Here is a 22943-nt window from a genome sequence, read left to right on the forward strand (position 1 = left end):
TTAGAATCTGCATGATACAGAGGCTGTAGCTGGACCACAAATATCAGAAACAGCTAGGATGCTATTTGCCTTTAGAGCAAAAGGGCATGAAATACGTTTTTCTCCTGTCTGGAAAGCTGAAGCACTGAAAAAGCTAGCAAGGGAAGGCAGCAAATTCAGGTTATGTGAATTTACCTGGATGAACACCAGAGTTCACTTACGTGAACCTGACTAAACACTAAAGGAAACTCTACAGTTAACACTTTATGTAGTGCTTCCACTAGAAGGGTAGTGCTTCTTACACAAAACCACAAAATAGGTTTCAGACAAATATATATATATATAATTATATATATTTTAAAAATCTTTACATCAGAACTTGCATACAATTTAATAGTATTAACTCAAAATTTCCACCTCCCTACAGCTCAGACAACCCTGGTAACAGTGTGTACAACTTCTCGGTTTTTTGCTTTCATAACTTTAAAGCAAACAATACATTTGAATGTATTTACTCTGTGCAAATAAGGTAACTTTTGGGATCCTTCAGAAGACATATATCCAAGGTTCAATCTGCAGAGGTCCTTTGTTTTCTTTTTTTAAAAAAACACACGATTAATGACTGTAGGCTTTCCCTGTATAAAGTGCTCCTGTCCAGCAGAACCCAAAGGCCTTGGAAAAGTTTTCCTAGCAATGTTAAAGAACAAAATTTTAAAATATAGTTATATATATATATATATAAAGACCAAAAGGCGACGTGATCACACAAATTCCAGCTTTCCATGCCCGCCATACATTCCCCAGTGGACTAGCGAGAGTATTTTGTCACTGCCCAGGTCCGGCTGCCTCATCTTCTCGCAGGTCATGCAGCAGTTCTCGTGCCCCGTGACTGGCACCATGCACTCCAAGTCTAGCTTGGCAACCTGTCCCTTTTTGGAATGATGCCCGTGGAAGCTGTAGTGCAATCGGGACAGCATCTGCTGCCGCTGGTCTTGCAGTCTTTTGTTCTCGCTCCTGAGCATGCGCAGAGCTAGCATGATGAGGAGCACCAGGATCAGCCCGCCAGCGATGGGGACGGCAATGACAGCTGCCCGGAACCACAGTTCTTTGGAGGAGGTCAGCTCCTGGACCTTCGTGATGAGGTTTCTGCTGCCCTCGTGCTGGTATCTGCTCCCTTGTCCTGCAAGAGAGGAGAGAGGGATGGTGTTCAGAAAGGTCCCTTCCATGCCACATGCCAAAGCCTGTGTTTCAACTGCAAAAAGGGGAGGCTTCCCCAAGACCCTTTCTTTTTAAGACTACCCTCTCAGGTTATGGAAGGGGGAAAGGTCTGCTCATTTCAAAGAGGGGTGCCCCCTACATTTTTCTCCCTAACTTGTAAAAGGTAAAGGGACCCCTGACCATTAGGTCCAGTCGTGGCCGACTCTGGGGTTGCGGCGCTCATCTCGCTTTACTGGCTAAGGGAGCCGGCGTACAGCTTCCGGGTCATGTGGCCAGCATGACTAAACCACTTCTGGCGAACCAGAGCAGCACACGGAAACGCCATTTACCTTCCCGCCGGAGTGGTACCTATTTATCTACTTGCACTTTGACGTGCTTTCGAACTGCTAGGTTGGCAGGAGCAGGGACCGAGCAACGGGAGCTCACCCCGTCGCGGTGATTTGAATCGCTGACCTTTTGATCGGCAAGTCCTAGGCTCTGTGGTTTAACCCACAGCGCCGACCCAAAGCTTGCCAATTCTAGAGAAACTTGGCTATTTGCTTAGGCTACGCTGGATCCAGAGAACCCTATTGCTCTCCAGACATTGTTGAACTCCCAGCTCCCATCAGCCCCAGGTCAAGGGCCAGGGGTTGTAATCCAGCAACATCCAGAGGGTCACAGGTACCCCAGCCCAGGGTTATGCAGTAATGTGACATCACCAGTGTTAACCCTTGTTACAAATTACCACTGTATTTGGAACCAGTGTGCACCAGACAGGAGGGCATTTCCATGGCCTTAGGTCAGGGGTAGGCAACCTAAGGCCAGGGGGCCGGATTCTAAATCTGGCCCATGGATAGTCCGGGAATCAGCGTGTTTTTACATGAGTAGAATGTGTGCTTTTATTTAAAATGCATCTCTGGGTTATTTGTGGGGCCTGCCTGGTGTTTTTACATGAGTAGAATGTGTGCTTTTGTTTAAAATGAATCTCTGGGTTATTTGTGGGACATAGGAATTGGTTCATTATTTTTTTCTAAATATAGTCCGGCCCCCCCACAAGGTCTGAGGGACAGTGGACCAGCCCACAGCTGAAAAAGGTTGCTGACCCCTGCCTTAGATGTTCACATACCACCAAAGAAAACCTAAGATCAATATGGTGCTATATATGAACATGAGGAACCCAGCTTTCAGTTCAGCAGCTCTACACTTCTGTACGTATTACATGTTTAGGTACACAAAAAATGTAATGAAATATTGCAATGCATTTATCCGGAATAGGGACAAACACCAAGGAGACAGGACCAGAATGAAACTATTTGCTCTGTGTTTGCAGAGGCAAATCCTGGTTTGTTCCAAAGCACATGGAAATTTCAGTTCTGCAATTTACAAGGTGAGCCATGGGGCAAGTTGCTATCTCTTCTTTTCACACGATTGCAAAGATAAGAGTTGTGAGGTGCTTTAGCAAGCCACACAAAAAAGGACTATCATAGCAGGCATTTGGTTTTGCTGTACTAGTGACTATCATTATGGAAGCAAATACAAAACAATTGCAGCACCCCATGTACACAAAGCAGCCAGATGGTCCCCACCCCCTGCAAAGTATTGATTTTGGACATTTGGCTAAGCTTTACTATAGGAATGGGGAAGCTGTGTCCTCCCCTAACAGTGGACTACAACTCCCATCATCTCGGCCCAATGGTCATGCTGGGTGGGGTTGATGGGATTTGTAATCCAACATCCCAAGGACCACAAGCCTTCCATGCAAGGAAACATCAACTTCAGTGTTATGAATACACCAGGCACATCAATTCAATTAAATGGATACACCCAGTGATGGAGAGATTTATTTTTATTTTACTTCCATGACCTGCAGGGCATAAGTGAAATTGCAACACCAAAGTTTGTTGAGTCAGATGAATTATTTGCATACTTTTAAATAACTAACTTCACCCGGCTGTGGGAAAAGACGTTGGGACTTTATTCTGGTTGACTTGATGATTTCACCTTCGTGTATGCGAAGTAACAAAGCAGCAGATTTAAATTAAAAGCTGTGTGCATGTTTTCATTAAAACTTAACAGGCTTCCATAAAGTTCATTTGCACATTCTAATAGTTTTATTTTCCCCTGACTAAATTGGACACAATTAGGTTTCTTAAAGTAGTGCCCCTCCCTGAACAAGTTTTCCCAGGCAAGATGCCAGGCCTGCTTGAAAAGGAGCAAACTTTGTGTCTCATGCTAATGCAGATACAAAGATATTTGGCAGAGATCTGTCTAGCCACATGCCTCCCACTCCAGCGTGCCTAGTTATATTAAAAGACCAAAATCATTAGCAGACAAAACAAGGTCTTGCCTGTTGCAAGCAAACTTATGTATCAGACGAGAGCACGACTTACCCAAAGGCTCCCCTCTGGAAGGAGAGAGAACATCGTACAGCCCTCTGTAGTTGCACATATCTTCGTGACAACACTCCAACGTAGGGATGGCAGTTCCAGAGTGGTTTTGGGCCTGTTTAGCTTGACAGATGTCCGATGTGCTTGCAAGAGAGTCCAAGCAGCCATGAGTAAGTGGGGAATGGCTGTTCTGAGGGTCAAGCAGTCTAGAGAAGCAAGCGTTGAGCTCAGATTTGCACATATAGCCTGTTGCAACACAGTGTGCAGCATCACAGTAGCATCTAATTTCACCTGCAACAAAAGTAAAGTGACAAGCTTGTTAGTCCGCAGCAAATCAGTAAGGATTTAGATACCCTGTATCCTCAATACTAGGGACGCAGGTGGCGGTGTGGGTTAAACCACAGAGCCTAGGACTTGCTGATCAGAAGGTCGGCGGTTCGAATCCCTGCGACGGGGTGAGCTCCCGTTGCTCGGTCCCTGCTCCTGCCCACCTAGCAGTTTGAAAGTACGTCAAAGTGCAAGTAGACAAATAGGTACCGCTCTGGCGGGAAGGTAAACGCTGCTCTGGTTCGCCAGAAGCGGCTTAGTCATGCTGGCCTCATGACCCAGAAGCTGTACGCCAGCTCCCTCGGCCAATAAAGCGAGATGAGCGCCGCAACCCCAGAGTCGGCCACGAGTGGACCTAATGGTCAGGGGTCCCTTTACCTTTATCCTCAATACTGGCATTAAGATGGATGAGTAACAAACAAAATAAGTCTCTCTTTTGAAAGCAGGCTTGGAGACGGAGCCCTCCAGAGGTTTGTTGGACTACATCTCCCATCATCCATGATAAGTGCAGTGCCCATACTGGCTGTGGCTGATGGGTGTTGTAGTCCAAAAACATCGAGGGCACCACAATGACTATCCCTGCTATTGATCAAGGATTCCAACACAGATCTCTATAGAACTGGTCAACAGAGCTACGCACAGCCATGGGAAAAGGCAATCAATTAATACTCCTATTGCACAGGCAAGCATCTCCAGGGGAGATATATAAGCAAACAGGACATGGCCAATCATGGTAGAAAAACAATTTTCCTGGCAATTTTGCCAAACCACCAAGACATGGAAGCCCTTCCAGATTTTCTGCAGACCATCCAGAGATCTACCTTTCGTCCATTCCTGGCTTTTGCTCTGCACAGTGTACAAGATCCCCATAGCAGGCATGACAAATCGGAGTCCCTGTGGGGAGGATGGCGTTGCATAGAATCCATCCGAAATTGCCACCTCGTGGGAGGAGCTGCCATGTGTAGGTGGGCTTTAACTTACTTAGCCAAAGAACTGGGGAGAGGGGCATAACCTCGTATGCAAAACTGAAGACCTTGAGTAGGCACAAAGTTGTAAGAGTTCCCATCAAAAACTGCAAGCTGGATGGTTCTGCCCCACCTGCAGAACCACCAGCAATTCAGCTACAGTGGAACAAGTCACCACTGCAGCAACTGAAGCAGTAGATGCTTATTCCTTATGAAGCAATGTTCCATAGGCAAAAATCTGTAAACTGGCCACTTATCACATACCAGCTCATCTCCAGGTCTTTGGGCAGCAATGACTCCCCATTTAGCATCTTTGCAAATCTGCAGGTACTTGTCCTTTACATTACCTTTAATACTAGTTATTATAAACCAAGATTGAAAACTCTGCAGCCATTCAGATGTTGCTGGAATACAACTTCCATTTATGCCCAGCCATTGGGCTATGCTGACTTTGGCTTATATGGAAACTGAACCTACTGCAACTGGTTCTCCATCTCTGCTCTAAAACAAAACTTACATTGCATACGTCAGCATATAGCAAAGTCAAAAGCGCACTTCAAATATTTACGCCTGGCAGAATTAATCAAAGTGGTTGGAATTGTTTACTGCCTTTTGGCACGGTGCCAGTATTTAAGAGCTTTAGCCAACACCTTATGAAATTATGTACTAAAATCATGCATGCATTTTTATTTAAGTTAATTCTTAACACAAGGATTGCTTTGTTGGGTCCATCTAACCCAGCATTTCATTTCCCAAAGTAGCCCCTGGGAAACTCATGAAACAGGACATAATGACAATAGTCACACATCCCATGTGCGCCAAGCATCTGGCTTCTCACAGCATCGTCTTCTCATGCAAAATATCTTTTTAGTTTTTATTAAAAAACAGGAAATCTTTAGTTTACAATCAGAGTGTCTTGCTTGCCAAAATCAACCTCTTTCAACTTATATGAAAGCTCATAAATGGGGGAGGTGGCAAGATTGAACCCTCCTTCCACCACCTCCCTCCCCCCCACTCCCCAATCTATCATGTGGTCAAAAAGGGTAAACATTTGGACTGAAAATCCTCTACTGTTTGTATGGAACAAAAAACGCACAGGAAACCACAAAAATTTCTGAAGGAAGTGCTTTAAAAAACATATTCATTTTACATTCTTCAGAAATGCATTCATTTTACTATACAGAGAAACTGTACTGTCTTCTCGACGTTTCAGCTCAGATCTGTTCCATCAGTTCAGAGAATGGAAGGAAGGAAGCTGGGAGGCAAGCTGGATCTGTCTCTCAGCTTCAGAAACTACTGGAGGAAGTGTATTAACAACCACAGTGATGAATAGCACTTATTTTAGAAAAGGGGGGGGGGATTCAGCCACAAGAGAACTGCGAAGCCCTTAAAATCATAACTTCCTTCTGCCAAATTAAGAGTTATATTTAAGGTACATAGGTACCCGGAGATTAATTTTTAGCACCCAGGTCATATTGCACTATATATATATATACTATGTCCCAGCTTATGCTTAAGATATGAATTACAAACACATTTACACATACATACAGTTCTGCAGGGCTCGCCTTCCAGACTATCTTAAGTTCAGCCTTCCCTAGAATGCCATTACATTTTAATAAACTGCTTAATCAAAGCCAAATGACACAGTGCCCGTATGTAAACAAGCTTGCCCCTCATTTGTGTAAATGTGTGAAGCAAGATCTGAAGCCCAAGCCTGCCAAAGAATACATGCAGTTCAAAAGCTTGCTTAAACATTCAGAGAACTAGTTTGACAGAAAGCATTTCCCTTATTCGGTTGCTTGAAAGTCTTTCATCACAGAGATGAAATAAGTGTTTGCATTTTTGGGAGTCCCTTGAGGTCCTCCACCAAAACAGGTAACTAGAGCAAGATTCAAAAAATAATATGGGATGTGTTACATGTCACCAAGAAGGCGACATTCGCATTCTTCAAGCAGTTGGGCCCAGAAGTCCAATGTTCTTAGATTTACAGAAGGCGCTTCTCTTTCCTAAAGGGCTTCTGTTCCGCTGCCACCAATCATGTAACTTCCTAAGTCCCCTTTTCGAAAGCAAATGTCATTTAAGCAACTATTGTCCAGCAAGTCAAGTCCGAGGGCTGAGCAGCTTTCACTGAAACAAGTTATGGATAAACACCACACACTCTTTTTGGGGGTGGGGAAAGGGGAAATCTATAAGCTAGTCCTTTCCCACTCCAGTCTTAAGAGAGCATCACAAGAGAGAAAATGTTTGTTTCAATCGTTCATACAATCCTCTTTTCCTGACCAAGCACAGTCTCATAAACAAAACATGATGGACTAGTCATCGGGTTATTACAACTCCATTTTAATTAGAGACACATTCCACCACCTCCCCCTCAGCAGAAGAGAATGGCATTTTTGTGTTATCGTATTTTTGAAGGGGGGGGGGACAAACCTTTTATTTCTGTCAATTCATAAAGTTTCTTCCTGAGCTATGGAAAAGGCCAGGGAGGGTATTTGGTATTTTCAAACAGTGAACAATGCCCTTTCTGTTCCCCTCCTCTTTCTTGTTACTGTATGTAGCTATTAAAGAAAAATGTCTGCTTTTAGTCAAGGTGGCTACAGGAGAGTCTGCAGGCTTCTCCGAAAGCTTTTGAAGTCGACAGCAGCCAGAAGTCTGTGATCCCCTAATTATATCATTATCAGGCGCATAGTTTCAGTATCTGCAACTGCACATTACTCTCAGTCACTCCCTTCTCTGCCCCTCTTTGATGGGGCCAGAAGACTTCCCTCTGTTTGCTGCAAGGGTTGTTATTTGGGGTTAATTACACCCTTCTTTCCAAAATAAATAAATACTGTAGCACATCAGCACTGTGCTAGCTTATCCTTTAACCTCCTCTCTGTGAAACGTGGCAATTATAGGGAGACATCAACTCTCCCATTCCCTCCTCTCCCTCCCCCCAGTTAAGTTTTTATTCTTTAAAGTGGTGAGGAGGGGAGAAGAGTGTGGATTGTGTGAGCTCACACACACACACACACACACACACACACACAGGAAGTTTCAAATATTTGCAGCAAGATGCTTAACAGTTCACATCTCATACTAGTGGGGTCACCTCTCAAAGTCAGGAGTGCACAGCCCAATCCTGCACATGTTTACTCAGAAGTAAACCTCATCTGTAAATTGAAGAATTTGAGTGCTGGTTCACACAGCCTGAACACAATTTTGGTTGTTGCCGCTTTGCAGGAGCAAACTTCTTTCAAGTCCCTTACTTGCATGGGCTGGATTTCTCCTCATGCAAAGAGGGATAAGGGAGGGCATACAGTCGGGTCTCTTTCCAATTTTACCTTATCAACAGGTAAAGCCGCAAACAGGTAAAGCTTGCCTTGGGCCAGCGCTGCTTTCTGGAGCTGGGAGAGGGAGAGGGAGTGGGTGGGTGTGGGCTGGAGACGTTCAGAAGTTCACTAAAGACAAGCTAACAAAAACATTTTGACAACCGCTTGCCCCTAAGGTCTGACTTCCCTCAATGAAGCGGGGCAAGGCTCGGGGGGGGGGGCGGGGAAAGGGGAAGGAAACCCAAGCAACGCCACTTCCAAGAACAGGCGAGCTTGTTCTGGCCTGCGAAGCTCGGCCCAGGAGGAAACATGACACGCTCACAAAGCCTTGGCAGAGCGCTTCAAAGGCCGCGCCGGGCCGGGCGCACGGAGCTCGCCAGCCGCAGGAGGGGAGAGCAGCGGGAGCAGCAGCAGGAGAAGCCCCGGTCGGGCAAGGGAAGGGCAGTTGCCCCGGGGAAATGGCTACCGGGCTTGCCTCGCTGGCTGGGAGCTGCTGCTGCCGCCGCCGCCCCACCAAGCCACCTCCGACGGGCGGCAACCCCACCAAAAGAAAGCTAAGCCCGCTCTTGCTTCTAGCAGAGCAAACGGGCACCCGAAGCCGGCCCCGACGTCACCCCCAGGGTTCACGCCCCAGCCTGGGGAAAGGAAATAAAAGCCGGGGCTTGAGACCGCACCAGGCTGCTCCCCCAAATGCAACCCCCTGGAATGGCTGCTGCGTGCGCGTCGCAAGGGGGGCTAGCGGGAGGGAGGCAGCTGGGCGAGCCACTGCAATCCCGACGGGGCGGCTGCTGCAGCGTCTTTGGCGAGGGAATTGGAAGAGGCCCGCAGCCGGGTTTACGCGCGAGGCTGGGCGCAGTCGGGCTTCACCCCCGGCCACCCAGGGCGGGAGTTGCTACGGATCAGCCCCAGCTTGGAACGCGCCTCCTTGCAAGTTTTAAATCCCGCTCGGTTTCGCTTCGAAGGCGAGGCCGAGCCTCTCCTGGGTGCCGCCGCCGCTAGCCCAGAGGACGACAGTAGCGCCCCCTTCCGCAGGTCGCGCGCTCCTGCATCCCCCGCCCAGCCAAGGCCCGTCTCTCTTCGGGAGAAAGCCTCCGGGTGCTCCCGAGTACCCGCCCCGTCTCCTACAGCAGCCCTCCCCCTGACCCTACAGGAAGCCTCGCAGCAGCTCTTCAAAGGCTTCCCCCAGGGCGACAATCCTCACGTTAAGCCTTTGTACGGTTGTCAACACGCACCAGCGCTCGCCAGCCCACCACGTTGATCTGCAAAACAACCCCGGGCCCTCGCCTCCCTCTTCGAGGGGTTGTCTTCATTCCGGGGACTAGGATAGGTTACACACACACGCTTCGAAACAGTATTTCATCGTATTTTGTTTTGATCCCCCCGCTCTTTTTAGGGCAAAAAAAATCTGAAAGCTGCCGAAGGATCGAAATGCATTAAATAAGGCATCTCAAAAGGATGGGAGGTTTCGTGAACCGGGCTGGATTTAGAGAGGGGAGCTGCTTGCGCCAAAAAGAGCCCATAATCCGGTCCTGCGCATGTTGACTTGGAAGCGAGCCCCACTGAGTTCGGGTGCAATGTAGAAAAGTCATGCTTTTCTACTGAACACAAATGGGGCTTGCCTCTGAATAACCATGCACAGGACAGCACGTACACTGCAGTATGTTAAGTGGCGCTAGTTTTACGTTAGCCTATTTCCTCTTCTTTGGGAATAAGTACCATCAGGTCCGTGCGCCTTGCTTCCGAGAAGACGCGCGAAGGACCGGACTGCACGTTCCCGTGGGACTGCCCCCCTGTCAAAATAGCGGCGTCCCGTTAGCACCACCAACGCCGAGTCCATCGCTTGCCTTGTTCGTTTGTTTTGTGTGCTCAGCGCGCGGCTTTTGCCTTCTCTTTCCTTCTGCCTACCGACCGACACGATCTCCGGCAAGACCGCCGGGAACTTAAAAAGTCTCCCCCCCAGGATCGGGAAGCAGCCCCTCTAGCGAGCCGGACTCACCTTTCGTTAGCAGGATGGCCATGGCGCACAGCTCCAGTTGCAGCCACACGAAGATGAAGCTGGAGTGGCGATCCATTTAACCCTCCCCGCACGGGCCTCGCCGCCACCGCCCGAGTCGAGTCTCCGCGCTCCCTCCAGGGCTCTCGTCCCCTTGCAACGCTGCAAGGCAATGCCCCGGCCGGGCACAGAGCATGGACCCCGCCGCGGGCTGCCCTACGCGACCCGCTCTCGGCCTCGACCGGCTCCTGGCGCCGTAAGCCTCTCTCACGCGCGCCCCGAGCCCTGCTGCAGCCGCATCCGAAGCCTCGCTCCAGGGCGCTCCCACCTCAGCGCGCAGGACGAGCCACCAGCCCGGCTCCGCTCTCTGGGCGCCCCGCGCTCGCTCTGTAAATAATGCTCCCGCCCCGCCGCCTGACCCGCCTCGGCCCGCCCCCGGCCCGCCCCTCGCTCCCCTCCAGCACGGCTCCCATAGGCGGCGGCGCCGCGTCACTCAAAGCAGCGGGAAGGGGCAGAAGGTAGGATGCGTCCTGCAGCGCCAGCAGCCCCGCTTCACTTTCTCCCCGGCTTGAGCGGCGGTGTAATTAGTAGCGCAAACATGGGGGGGAAATGTAATTAAGCCAAATGAACTTCTGGGGATCCGGGAGGGGCGGGCTCTGAAGGGTGGTTCCCCCCCTCTTTTTTAAAAAAGGCATTCCTCTTCCAAACTTGGTGCTAAAAGGAAGGAAATAAACTCTTAGCACCCACTTGCACCACAGCAATCCGATCCCGGGTCCAAATCGCGCGCCGGGACAGGAAAGGGGGACCGGCCCCAAATCTTAAGAGCCTAGAAGCCGGACATGTTTGCAGTGTGTGTGTGTACAAAAGCAGACTGGGGCAAGCGAGCTCGCTCTAGGAGCCTGCAGACAGGGCTGCAAAGAGGCGATCGCGGGAGGCAGCTTAAGAAGCGCACCAATCCCTTTTCCCGGCGGGGAGACAGCAGCGTTTTCCCCTTTCTCCTCTGCGCACTTCCAGCCGCCGCCGCCGCCGCCCCTCCTCCTCCCGTCCCGATGATCAATAAAGCCTAGTCAGACGGACGGTTTGACCAGCAGGAGCCTGACTGCTCGGTTGGGATATAGATGTACCAGGAGAAGACATTTAGTGAAAATTAGCAAACGCGAAAGCGCCAGGCGCCAGCGAGACGACACAGACAGAGACTGACACTCAATTATCCCCCCAAACAATCCCAGGCAAACACACAGGCCCGGCCTGATCAATATCAGCCCCAAAGCGATCTCCTTACTGAGATGCTAATTCATTTATTAGGGCACTCTCTCACCGACCGAGCAGGCAGGATTACTCTCAGCCTTTCTTTCTGTCTTTTCTTTCCACGGTTTGTTTCATGACGACTTTGGATTTACTGGGAAGCGATAGGCGGGGGGGGGGGGGATTTAGCTGGGCCATGTCCCTGATTGTACAGCAGGTCTTATGTCTCACTATCAAGGTGCAGGTCCCCCACCATATCACATATTTAGGGCCTGTAACACTTTGCGCTGCTTTCCTACCCCTGGGTACAAAATCATGTGGGCCACAAAGCCTGATTGCAAAGTAAATCCTTCTCTGTGGTCAAGGAGGCACGATCCAGGTAAATATGCAAAGATCACAGACTTGAAGGGCAACGTTTCATTAAATTCAGAGGGTCTCAATTCATAGTTAGGTGTAGGCTGCTGAAATCACAGTTTATTTTACTACATTACAGTTCTTTTTTAAAAATAATATTTTATTAAAGTTTTCTTGGTTTACAAAGGTATAACTACATTACAGTTCTGTACCAGTTTCCCGCCAAGGAGCTCAAAGCAGTGCACATGATCCCACCTTCCATAATAATGAAAAAATATTATCCTCACAACAACCCTGTGAAGTAGATTCGGCTGAGAAATAGTGACTGGGCCAAAATCACCCAGTGCGCATCATAGATAAGAGGGGATTTTAACACTCTAGGCCAACACTCTACACTGGCTCCCATATGCCAGAACACCTAGTCTATGGGTAGCCAACCTGGGCACCACCAGAGGTTATTGAACTCCAGCTCCCATCAGCCCCAGCCAGCATACCCAGTAGTCCGGGGGTCCTGTTAGTTGTAGTCCAATAACATCCGGAGGACTCCGTGACCAAGGCTAGGTACACATTAGCAACTTAGAATATAGGGGTCACCCTTGCTCAACGCTGCATTTCAAGTCACACTTTTACTTGTTCTACACACCATTACCTGGTCACCTGGTTTGCTTCCCTGCACATTCCCTGTTTGTTTTCCCCAGCCTGCAAACCCACCCCCAAACTCTTCTTCAAGGAAGCTGTCATCTGTACATGCACAATAGTCATCTCCAGTGTTACACACCCCAGCTTGACCATGGCTGACGTCTTCAAACTGGATGGAAGCTGGTTTGAGAGGAAACACTTCAATCAGCTGTGTTTCCCAAGAAACTACAGGATACAGACAAATTGTGGCTAATAGCATGTGTATGTGTCTTCAAACTCCAGTGGCGGGAGTGCCTATTCTTAAACCTATTCTTAACCCGCTCCTCTGAAACACATACCCAAAGCATCCTTGATAGGGAAGACGCAGCTTTCTTCAAAACTGCCAACTGCGATTCCCAGGTAAATTGTCTCTACACTAACCAGTCAGAGCCTTTTCTGTTGTTGCACCTGCCCTGTGGAACCTCATTGCTGCTGTGAAAATGGCTGTTTGAAAAGGCATTTTATTCTTCCAATTTATCTTTGATTAGTTCTGATGGCTGTGTGCTTTTTTGGGGGGGGGAGGGAATTATTTGTAGTCCTATTCTGATTTTGTGCCTGGAGTTGGACCGAGAACTGTTATTTTAATATTGTTGTGATGTTTGGATTTCTTAGTGACCCTGAGTTTCTTTAGAAATAACAAAACATACATTTTCTTAAACAAAGCAATAGCGGGGGGGGGGTGCTGCATCAGAAGATGGGGTCCACCTGTCCTCTTTCCATCACACCCAGAAGACGACTCTTGTGTGTTATTTAGCGGTACAAACACAAACAGTGATGCTGGCTGCACAACTCCACTAATCTAAGATTCTCGGATGCATCCATGCTGTGTCAGTCTCCAGTATCCACATGAATGCCTTTGACAGCAGCAGCTGACCAATATGCCTCGCCCTACTTTAGAAGACCATCTGTCCACAACCTTGCAATGGGATAAAGCCCCTGAAAAACATCCTCCCCGCTGCTTCAACTTATAGTCAGACACTCAGGTGCTCCCAGCTCCACATGCTACAGTTAGATTGCTCCTTAAAACTACTTGCAAGAAGGCTTCAGACTAATCGGGCTTCCTGGGGTGTCCTCATTGGGCTCACCAGCCGTGATCTTTTCCAGCATTTGTCAGGCGCTCAGAGGTATATCCCTGCTCAGTTTCTGGGTTCTCCTCTGGAGTCGCTGTTTCAGTCTTCAGTGTTCAAAAGTCAATGGGCAAGGCATTGGCCATGATCCAAAGTACTGTGGAGTTCTGTGAGCCCAATAGGGCTTCAGGTTTGTTTCCCAGAATAGCAGCCCTCCAGGCTACATGGCAAATTACTTTTGAAATGCAGGGTGGCTGGGTTTTCTGTTGTTGTTTTACAGTGGAAGTAAAAATTCTACTGAGTTAGCAGAAGCCCTGTGTGTGACCCCGCGGGAGAAAAACTGTTTTTGGAATGCCAGTCATTGTCTTAAGTAAAATTAAGTCGTTGTCATCATAGGTAATTTTGAAGAGTCGTGATTCTTTATTGCTAAAGCTTGGTTTTCTTGTTGAAAGAAAGGGGGGGTGGGATAATGAAAACTACCGCAACCCAGAAGAACAAGTAGCTATAATCATCACACACACACATACACACTTATTTATTTGAAGTATTCCCCCACCCCATGCTTCAGTCGAGAAAGGTACCCAGAATGGCTTATAGCAAGGCAATGTCAGGCTTACAATCTACAAGGAAGGGGGGGGGGACTCAGGCACTAGTACATGGGTAGGCGAACTAAGGCCTGGGGGCCAGATCCAGCCCAGTTGCCTTCTAAATCTGGCCCGTGGACAGTCCAGGAATCGGTGTGTTTTTACATGAGTAGAATGTGTCATTTTATTTAAAATGCATCTCTGGGTTATTTGTGGGGTATAGGAATTCATTCATTTCCCCCCACAAAATATAGTCCGACCCACCACAAGGTCTGAGAGACTGTGGACCGCCCCCTGCTGAAAAAGTTTGCTGACCCCTGCACTAGTACTTAGGATGGTCTTGTAAGTGTTGTTCCTAGCAGAAGCCGTCCTGGTTTCTGATTTGATCCCAGAATGTCCCGCTTTTTCTTTTGTTGTTTAGTCGTTTAGTCGTGTCCGACTCTTCGTGACCCCATGGACCAGAGCACGCCAGGCACCTCTGTCCTCCACTACCTCCCGCAGTTTAGTCAAACTCATGCTGGTAACCTCGAAAACACTATCCAACCATCTCATCCTCTGTCGCCCCCTTCTCCTTGTGCCCTCCATCTTTCCCAGCATCAGTGTCTTCTCCAGGGAGTCTTCTCTTCTCATGAGGTGGCCAAAGTACTGGAGTCTCAGCTTCACGATCTGTCCTTCCAGTGAGCACTCAGGGCTGATTTCATTAAGAATGGATGCATTTGATCTTCTTGCAGTCCATGGGACTCTCAAGAGTCTTCTCCAGCACCATAATTCAAAAGCATCAATTCTTCGGCGATCAGCCTTCTTTATGGTCCAGCTCTCACTTCCATACATCACTACTGGGAAAACCATGGCTTTAACTATACGCACCTTTGTTGGCAAGGTGACGTCTCTACTTCTCAAGATGCTGTCTAGGCCTGTCATTGCCCTTCTCCCAAGAAGCAGGCGTCTTTTAATTTCGTGGCTGCTGTCACCATCTGCAGTGATCATGGAGCCCAAGAAAGTAAAATCTCTCACTGCCTCCATTTCTTCCCCTTCTATTTGCCAGGAGGTGATGGGACCAGTGGCCATGATCTTTGTTTTTTTTTTGATGTTGAGCTTCAGACCATATTTTGCACTCTCCTCTTTCACCCTCATTAAAAGGTTCTTTAATTCCTCCTCACTTTCTGCCATCAAGGTTGTGTCATCTGCATATCTGAGGTTGTTGATATTTCTTTTTCTTAGGATGTCCCTATTTTCATTGGAGAAATGTTGGAGGGTATGGGCCAAATATGTCTCCCCCTTGCCATGACATTCTTCCTGGGAAGCAGGGAAAACAGTCTCCCAGCATTCCCTAGCCAAGGCCACAGGCCAGACTGTGCCACCCCTTCAGTTTCACAGTCACATGGTTACTTAGGATCCAAATATAAAGCTTTTAAGGGTTTGTCTACAACTGTGGACTGGTCTAGACATTATCTTGTTTGGTTTCTGTTTCCAACAATGGCTCTGCCATAATAATGGGAGGAATGTTTAGGGCAGGGTTTACCTTTTAAGTCAAATGTGTGGTGTGCCTAATTCAGTGTGCGTACGATGCACAGTAATAGAAAAAAAAATCTGTTGCCTCAACGATGTAACAGTGACATCAAAAGCTGAATCCTGGATATTTGTCCTAAGGTGGTTGCAATAGGCATCTGCTAAAGGAAGCAAGCATAGCGGAGGCATGGAGCCCCACAAGAGAAAAGAGACGTTTGCCGGAGACCAATTGACTCCATCCCTGAGGACTCACCTTGCTCCAGGTGCAGGTCCTTAAAAGGGCTCATTCTGCTGCTTCCACCTCCTAGATGAGAGGGTGCTTCACACACTTCCTGTTAGTAAATGTATTGCAAATCCATTCTTTTGTTGTTTTGAAATGCAAGCTTTTTCTTATGTATCTATCTCTTGGTATGGCTACAAAATGTTCCAGTTTTTTCTTCAAAGGATGCCAGCCAGCAATGTCTTTAAGGACACTCCATTCCAGACCTCCCGCCCCCCAATTTTCCATTTTTTCATTAAGCAATATTTTTCAGAATGGTACTTTATAAGAGATGCCACTGTTTTGAATTGCACTTTACAAAACTTATGCAGACATGCTGTTCTTTGGAATTGTACAATATGACAATGCTTTGAACTGCACTTTACAGGGAGTTTTTTTGTTTGTTTGCTGCTTCGTCATGAACTGCTTTCTGTGTAAAGTATCCCAAAAATGGTATTACTGCTGTGCTTGACTTTTCCATCCTTTGTATGCCTCTTCCCTGTTTGTCAAACCTAGCTGAGGCAAGAGGTTTTAGCTAAGATACATCTCTGTGATCTGTCTTGTCCAGACCCCATTTTCATCATGCACTGCTGTGGTGACACTGTCAGTTTTCTTCAGAAGCTTTCCAATTTCCTGGAGAGTCAGTGTGATGTAGTGGTTAGAGTGTCGGACTGGAACCTGGGAGGTAAAGATAAAGGGACCCCTGACCATTAGGTCCAGTCGTGGCCGACTCTGGGGCTACAGCGCTCATCTCACTTTACTGGCCGAGGGAGCCGGCGTACAGCTTCCGGGTCATGTGGCCAGCATGACTAAGCCGCTTGTGGCGAACCAGAGCAGCGCACGGAAATGCCGTTTACCTTCCCGCCAGAGTGGTACCTATGTATCTACTTGTACTTTGAGGTGCTTTCGAACTGCTAGGTTGGCAGGAGCAGGGACCGAGCAACGGGAGCTCACTCCGTCACGGGGATTCGAACCGCCGACCTTCTGATCGGCAAGTCCTAGGCTCTGTGGTTTAACCCATAGCGCCGCACTAGGGTTCAAATCCCCACTTGGGCATGAAGCTTGACCTTGAACTGGTCACTGCCACTCAGCCCAACCTACCTCACAGGGTTGTTGTGGGAATTCAATAAGGAGGGGGAGAACCATATATGCTACCTTGAGCTTCTGAGGGGGAAAGGTGGGGATATAAATGCAATAAATAAATAAACAAACTTTCGAGTGCTGTCTCTGTGTGTCAGTCCTGCGCTCTAAGGCCAGCTCCCATGATTCTGAAGCGTGTGTCCAGTTGCCCGCATTGCATCATGGTCAGAGTGGTTTCACGAGGGCAGCAGCTGCAATCCACACCAGGCGATGACAAGCAACCTTGAATGTAATAAATGGTGCTGTCATTCTTCCTTCGAGGCACAAAGGAGCACCCGTGTGTGAAGCAAAACTCAAAAATTGGCAAAAAGCAAATGATAAATTGGGAGCGGGGTGACCAAAAAGAGGGTGGAAGGTAAAGGTTTGCACAAAGCAACAGTAATGACATGTTCAGCAGCCCAAAGGAATGCAAGATAATAACTCTGAGGACGAGGAAGCAGCAAGCAGAGGCCTGAAGCGTCATCCTGTGTCTCTGTTACAAGGTCTGTGAGAGCAGCTTGGAGACTTAACTTGGACTGATTGTGTGGCCCAGGCTAAGCACATGCAAGGGCCTCTCTCTCTCTCTGTCTGCCTCTCTTTGTTTCGCTCACTCCCCGCCAAGGAACCCACACTCAAAGCAGCAGCCCAAAGTGGATGCGGAGGAAAGAACGCCAAGGCTCTCAAAGGCTCCTGCAGCCTCTCCTCCAGGCCAAATAGCAGAGCTCTCCAGCCCTCCCAATCTCTCCTAGGCTTGGGTGAAGAATGCAACCTCAAGGAATCCCACCCTAAACCTTAGACACAAACATCCACCTAGCAATTATAGTGGGGGGTTTCTGTGTGTTGCGGGGGGGGGGGGACAGCTTAGCCTTGGTCAACAGCAAAAGTGAAAAAGAAAGAACCCAAGCCGTAATCTTAGTCAATAGCTCACTTGCAGCGCTCTGTAGGTTGATAAATGTGACAGCCTGGTCCATAGCTGTCAACTTACAGATTTGAAAATAAGGGACCAGCGGCCTTGAAAATAAGGGACCAGCAGCCAAAATAAGGGACCTGCGACCTCACCTGTTCCAGGCACTCCAGTCTTCCTGTCCTCCTGCAGTCTGGTCAAACTCATGCTGGTAGCTTCGAGAACACTGTCCAACCAGCTTTGTAACCAGAGGTTCAACTGAATAGAATCTGAATCACATGCACCACAAGGCCTATGCAGCCTCAACTTAAGATGGCTCCCCGGCCTGGCTTTGCACTGCAAAGTTTGCAGCAGCAGGTGCAACAAAATGGCGTCCAGCATTCAAAAAACCCCTCAGCTTGCATTAACTAGCCACACACAAGGCATGCAAGCTCCACCCCCCAGTCGTTCTTAGACTTCTTATTGGGTGAGCAACACAGCCAAGCAACACAGTTGGAGCCTCCCTCCTCCCTGGCCGGCAGGGAGGGAGGGAGAGGGGATGCTTCCTTTGAAATTTAAGGGACATCATTTAAGGGACATCCATCAATAAGGGACAGCAGCGGGACATGGCGCTGGAATAAGGGTCTGTCCCTTCAAATAAGGGACACTTGACAGCTATGGCCTGGTCTGAGACTGAAGGAGGGGGAAGATGCCAGGCATGGTTACAATTAAGAAGGCTGGCAGGTGAGAGCTGGCTGGCGTTGGTGGGGCAGTGCCCCATTTGCTCTCATAGGCCAGCCTCCGCTGCCCCAGTCCCGTGCAGTTTTTACTTCCAGGGTAAGTGTGTACAGCAGGGATGGGGAACCTCCAGGGGTTGGTTCAGTACAGCTCCCATAATCCTTTGCTATCTGTTGGGAGTGTGGGTCCAAGAATATCTAGAGGCCCACAGGCTCCTCATTTTGGCACTAGCCATCCAAGAAAAACTTTAGCTTCCTGGTCTGAGGGCTCTGGCATTCCCATAGCATCAAAGAAAATGAAATACTTCCACGCAGTGTTATTTTCTTCACCATGAACACTTCCCTCATTCTCTTAGCATGGCAATAGAGCCTACCTGAGAGGTGCCAAAACTGAATTCCGTTGAGTTCTGGCTGGAAAAAAAGCCCTGCTTCCATGTTGGCGATGAGTAGCTGATGCTTCCTTGCCTCTGATGACGTGGACTGCAACCCATAGAACTCCTGTCATAATAAACTTGTTTGTCTTTGAAGGGCCACAAGTCTCTTTTGGTTGTTGCTGTTGCAAGTGATTCACAAGGCTGCCTGTCTGGAAGGTTTTACGTTAAGAATGAATCCATCAGAAGTTCTGTGGTGTCAAGATTTGGTCAGAAGGGGCCCTTCCTCACCCAACCTTCTTTTAATACACCCATAACATGGCAGAAGGCTCAGGAAAAGTAGTGAGAGGACAGAAATGATTTTAATGTACAGGGGACACCTAGCCTTAGCCTCACAACCAGGGCTCAAAGTGGTCGTGGGGTGCCACCCCATTTCTTTCCAGGTGGACATATTGACCGGCTGCATTTATATCCCATTTTTTTCTCAAAGAAGCGCAAGGTGGTATAGCTGGTTATGTCCCTCCTCACAACAACCCTGTGAGGTAAATTGGGCTGTTGAGGCAGTCAGTGACTGTCTCAAGGTCACCCAGATTTGAACCCTGGTCTCCCAGGGCCTAGTCTGACACTCTAACCACTACGCCACACTGGCTCTCATAACTGAGACAGGCCTAACCAGCCCAAATCCTGTCTCTCCTCCCCTTTGAGAACTGTGAGGAATGTTAGGCTGAGTCACCCAGTGGCCGCCATAGCTGACTGTGGGAGGGGAGGGGGTTTTTGGTTGTTTAGTTGGTTTTTATTCTGTATCTTGCATTCTCATTTTGTATTTTATATTGCGAGCCCCCTGTGGCTCTTCAGATGAAGGGCGCTATACAAATTAAATAATTAAATAAATGAATAATGAATAAATAATTTCGATAACTGCTAGGCCTGTGCAGGATCAGGTGTAGGGCCTGTGGGGTGTGGGTGCTGCTTCTCTTTCCTGCAGGAAAACTGCTTGTGGGAGGATACAATCATGCACACTCACGGCCTTTTCTTCAAACCCTATTTTCACTTTATGTTAAAATAGGGTTAAAAAAAAATCATTTAAGAACACTTAGCCCCATTCCCAAATTGGGATGGATGGCTCAGAGGAAATCTGCTTGAGAGATCCGTGCGCATCCCTACTGCCGCACTACATTGAAAGGCTGGAGGGCTTTTCAGTGGCACCATTAATATACAATGACTGAGTGCCAGGATCAGGTGCAGCATGCAAGGGGGAATTTCCTGGCTTGCTCACTGAGGACACTCAAGGCCACTTCTGTCCCCTGCCTGACAAAAGGACCTGTGTCTTCTGACTGGAGCTGGAGACAGATCCAAACAAATGGCGGCGTTTATCTGTTTTCAAGGGGACAACAGCCATTGTTTCCTTGTCCCAGTGACCCTTCAGGCCACCTGAAATCTGCTCCCCCACGCAGTCTAACCTCATTTCCCACAGAACGCCTCCTCTCCTCTAAAGCTGTGGTTCTTAACCATTTTAGGATCACAGACCGCTTTGAGAATGTGGTGAAAGCTATGGGCCTCCTCCCCAGAAAAATGCCCATAAGCACATACACACAAATCCCTGAATACAATTTATTTTATTCCGTTGGATTTTTGTTTTTCTGTGCCTGGTTCATGGGCTCCGTGAAGCCTGCCCAGGGACCCCAGGTGAAGAAAACCTGCTCTGAAGACTGCTGCAACCTTTTCTTTTACAGCATTTCTCTCACTCTCTCTTCCCTCCTCATTTTTGCTTTGCTTTGCTTAACATCCAGCCTCTAGAAGCATCCTGAGGAACTGGGAAACTGGCTCACGGTGGCATTTTATTTGGTCCTAATCAAATGCGCTTGCATCAGTTGTTGTGCATGAAAGCGAAAGGGGACTGGAGTCTGCAGGCACACCGTACATTTTAAGCACATTTCTGCCCTAAGATTTATGGGAACTGTAGTTTGCCCCCTCCCACAGGGTTCCAATTCTCTGCACCCTTTCACAAACTACAGTTCCTGGGATCCTTTGGAGCAGGTGGTGGAATATGCACATTGTGTGTGCAGCCATAATGGAGCATCAGGAGAGACACTGTGCACTGACACCTGCTCCTTAGAGATGAAAATGTAACAGAAATAACACCCACTTTTCCTTAAAACTGCAGAATAATATTACTGTGTTATTATTAATAGCTAATACGGAGGGGAGACGTCCTATTTGCTCTGCCTTTTCATGGAACTCAGACTGCAGAGCCCCCAAATGTTGCAGAAAGGAGGGGGGGGAAACACCTTCACCCTGCAGATGTCTAAGTGGCTCTAAGTGCCTATAAATGTTCCCCGGCCAGGTGATCAATAACAGTGCAGCCCAAGCAGCAGAGCTTCCATCCCTGGCTCGCCAGTGAGCAAGAGAGAGACAGAGAGAGACAGAGAGACACACGTTTGCATTTGCTGCTGGGATCTGGGCCAGGGGGAATCGATAGAGCAAGTCAAGGTGGAAAAGAGGCAGATATTCACCCCCAGGGAGAATTGGGAGGGAGGGTGGAAGCTACACACAAGAAAGAGGCAACTATTATGGTAATTGGAGGTAATGAGGCCGAGGCGCCAGCTCCAGGTCTGCTTAACATCACTAAAGGGAGGCATGCAAAAGAGAGAGAAAAGGGGGGGGGGACTCCTGACCCAGACCCAGCTCACCTTCTGGCTCCCTGCTTCCAGCCTAGCTCAGTCCCATCTCTGGTCCCATTTGCCCTCCAGCTGAGTCCCAGGCAGCCACCTGCTCAACCAGTCCCAGGGCAGGGCTTGCAACACATTTGCACTGATTTGAGAGCAGGCTGCCCCATGCAGGAGTTTCACCTGCTGCTTTAAAGCAGCTGCAGGGAGAGGTCAGAGAATTGTCCAACTCCCTGCCATGCAGGAATCTCAGCTAAAGCATCCATCTCGGTTCAAGGCAAATCATATTTCTTCATGAAGATCAACACCATCGCCTGCACCCTTCTTCCAAAGAGCAGGAGAAATTCCCCCGTTATCCTCACAACAGCCCTGTGAGGTAGGGCAAGGCTGATAGTGACTGGAAGGTAAGGTAAAGGTAAAGGGACCCCTGACCACCAGGTCCAGTCATAGCTGACTCTGGGGTTGCGGCGCTCATCTCGCTTTATTGGCCGAGGGAGCTTCCGGGTCATGTGGCCAGCATGACTAAGCCACTTCTGGCGAACCAGAGCAGCACACGGAAACGCTGTTCACCTTCCCACCGGAGCGGTACCTATTTATCTACTTGCACTTTGACGTGCTTCCGAACTGCTAGGTTGGCAGGAGCAGGGACCAAACAACAGGAGCTCACCCCGTCATGGGGATTCAAACCGCCGACCTTCTGATCGGCAAGTCCTAGGCTCTGTGGTTTAAACCACAGCGCCACCCACCACGGTTATTATCACAAAATTGCAGATGAGTGCAAGCATTAAGCCTGGGAGAACAGCGGCATGGCCATAGCCTCAGAAATACAAATGAGAAATTTGAACGCATGGCTTTCCAGTTCACAATCCCTACAAGATACCAACCAGCTTGTTGCCACCTGCTTTGCCACAGATTTCAACTATAGTTAATCAAGCATTTATTCATTTACCACCATGTAAGTGAAATGGCACAGCCTTTTTTTATATAATACTGAAGCATATTTATTATCTGCACCTCCGAAGATTAATTTCATGCACATTTACGTATACATGCTGAATTTCCATGCACTTAGATCTAATTTAGGACTCATTCTGGATACTGTGCCATTTTGGTCCGTTCCTTTTACATTGCATTGGCCTCCTTGATGAAGGAAGCACAAGTCACCAAGAATTACTTAAGCCAGTTGCCCCATAAACATTGGAGGTTTTCAGAATATGTGGGTAAAAAAAACCCCTACTAGATTTAAACTGTTGATTTTTTAAAAAAAACAATAAAATCTTACCATCTGATTTTCTGATCTCCTTATACA

At 48.3% G+C, this 22943-nt stretch overlaps 1 protein-coding gene across 2 annotated transcripts; it reads right to left on the bottom strand.

Moving 5' to 3' along the window:
* Positions 1–312: 312 nt before the first annotated feature.
* On the bottom strand, positions 313–10551 carry BAMBI (BMP and activin membrane bound inhibitor). Of its 2 annotated transcripts, none has more exons than XM_053409852.1 (3): positions 10166–10551; positions 3567–3854; positions 313–1159 (listed from the first exon to the last, which is right to left on the bottom strand). In XM_053409852.1, the coding sequence occupies exons 1-3, from the start codon at positions 10239–10241 to the stop codon at positions 741–743; spliced, it is 783 nt and encodes a 260-aa protein (XP_053265827.1). In that variant the 5' UTR covers positions 10242–10551; the 3' UTR covers positions 313–740. The 2 variants fall into 2 exon arrangements, with proteins under 2 accessions (XP_053265827.1, XP_053265828.1); XM_053409853.1 differs by lacking the exon at positions 10166–10551 and adding an exon at positions 8107–8859.
* Positions 10552–22943: the final 12392 nt, after the last annotated feature.

This window comes from Podarcis raffonei, chromosome 12, assembly GCF_027172205.1.
Source record: "Podarcis raffonei isolate rPodRaf1 chromosome 12, rPodRaf1.pri, whole genome shotgun sequence".
NCBI classification, from domain to species: domain Eukaryota; kingdom Metazoa; phylum Chordata; class Lepidosauria; order Squamata; family Lacertidae; genus Podarcis; species Podarcis raffonei.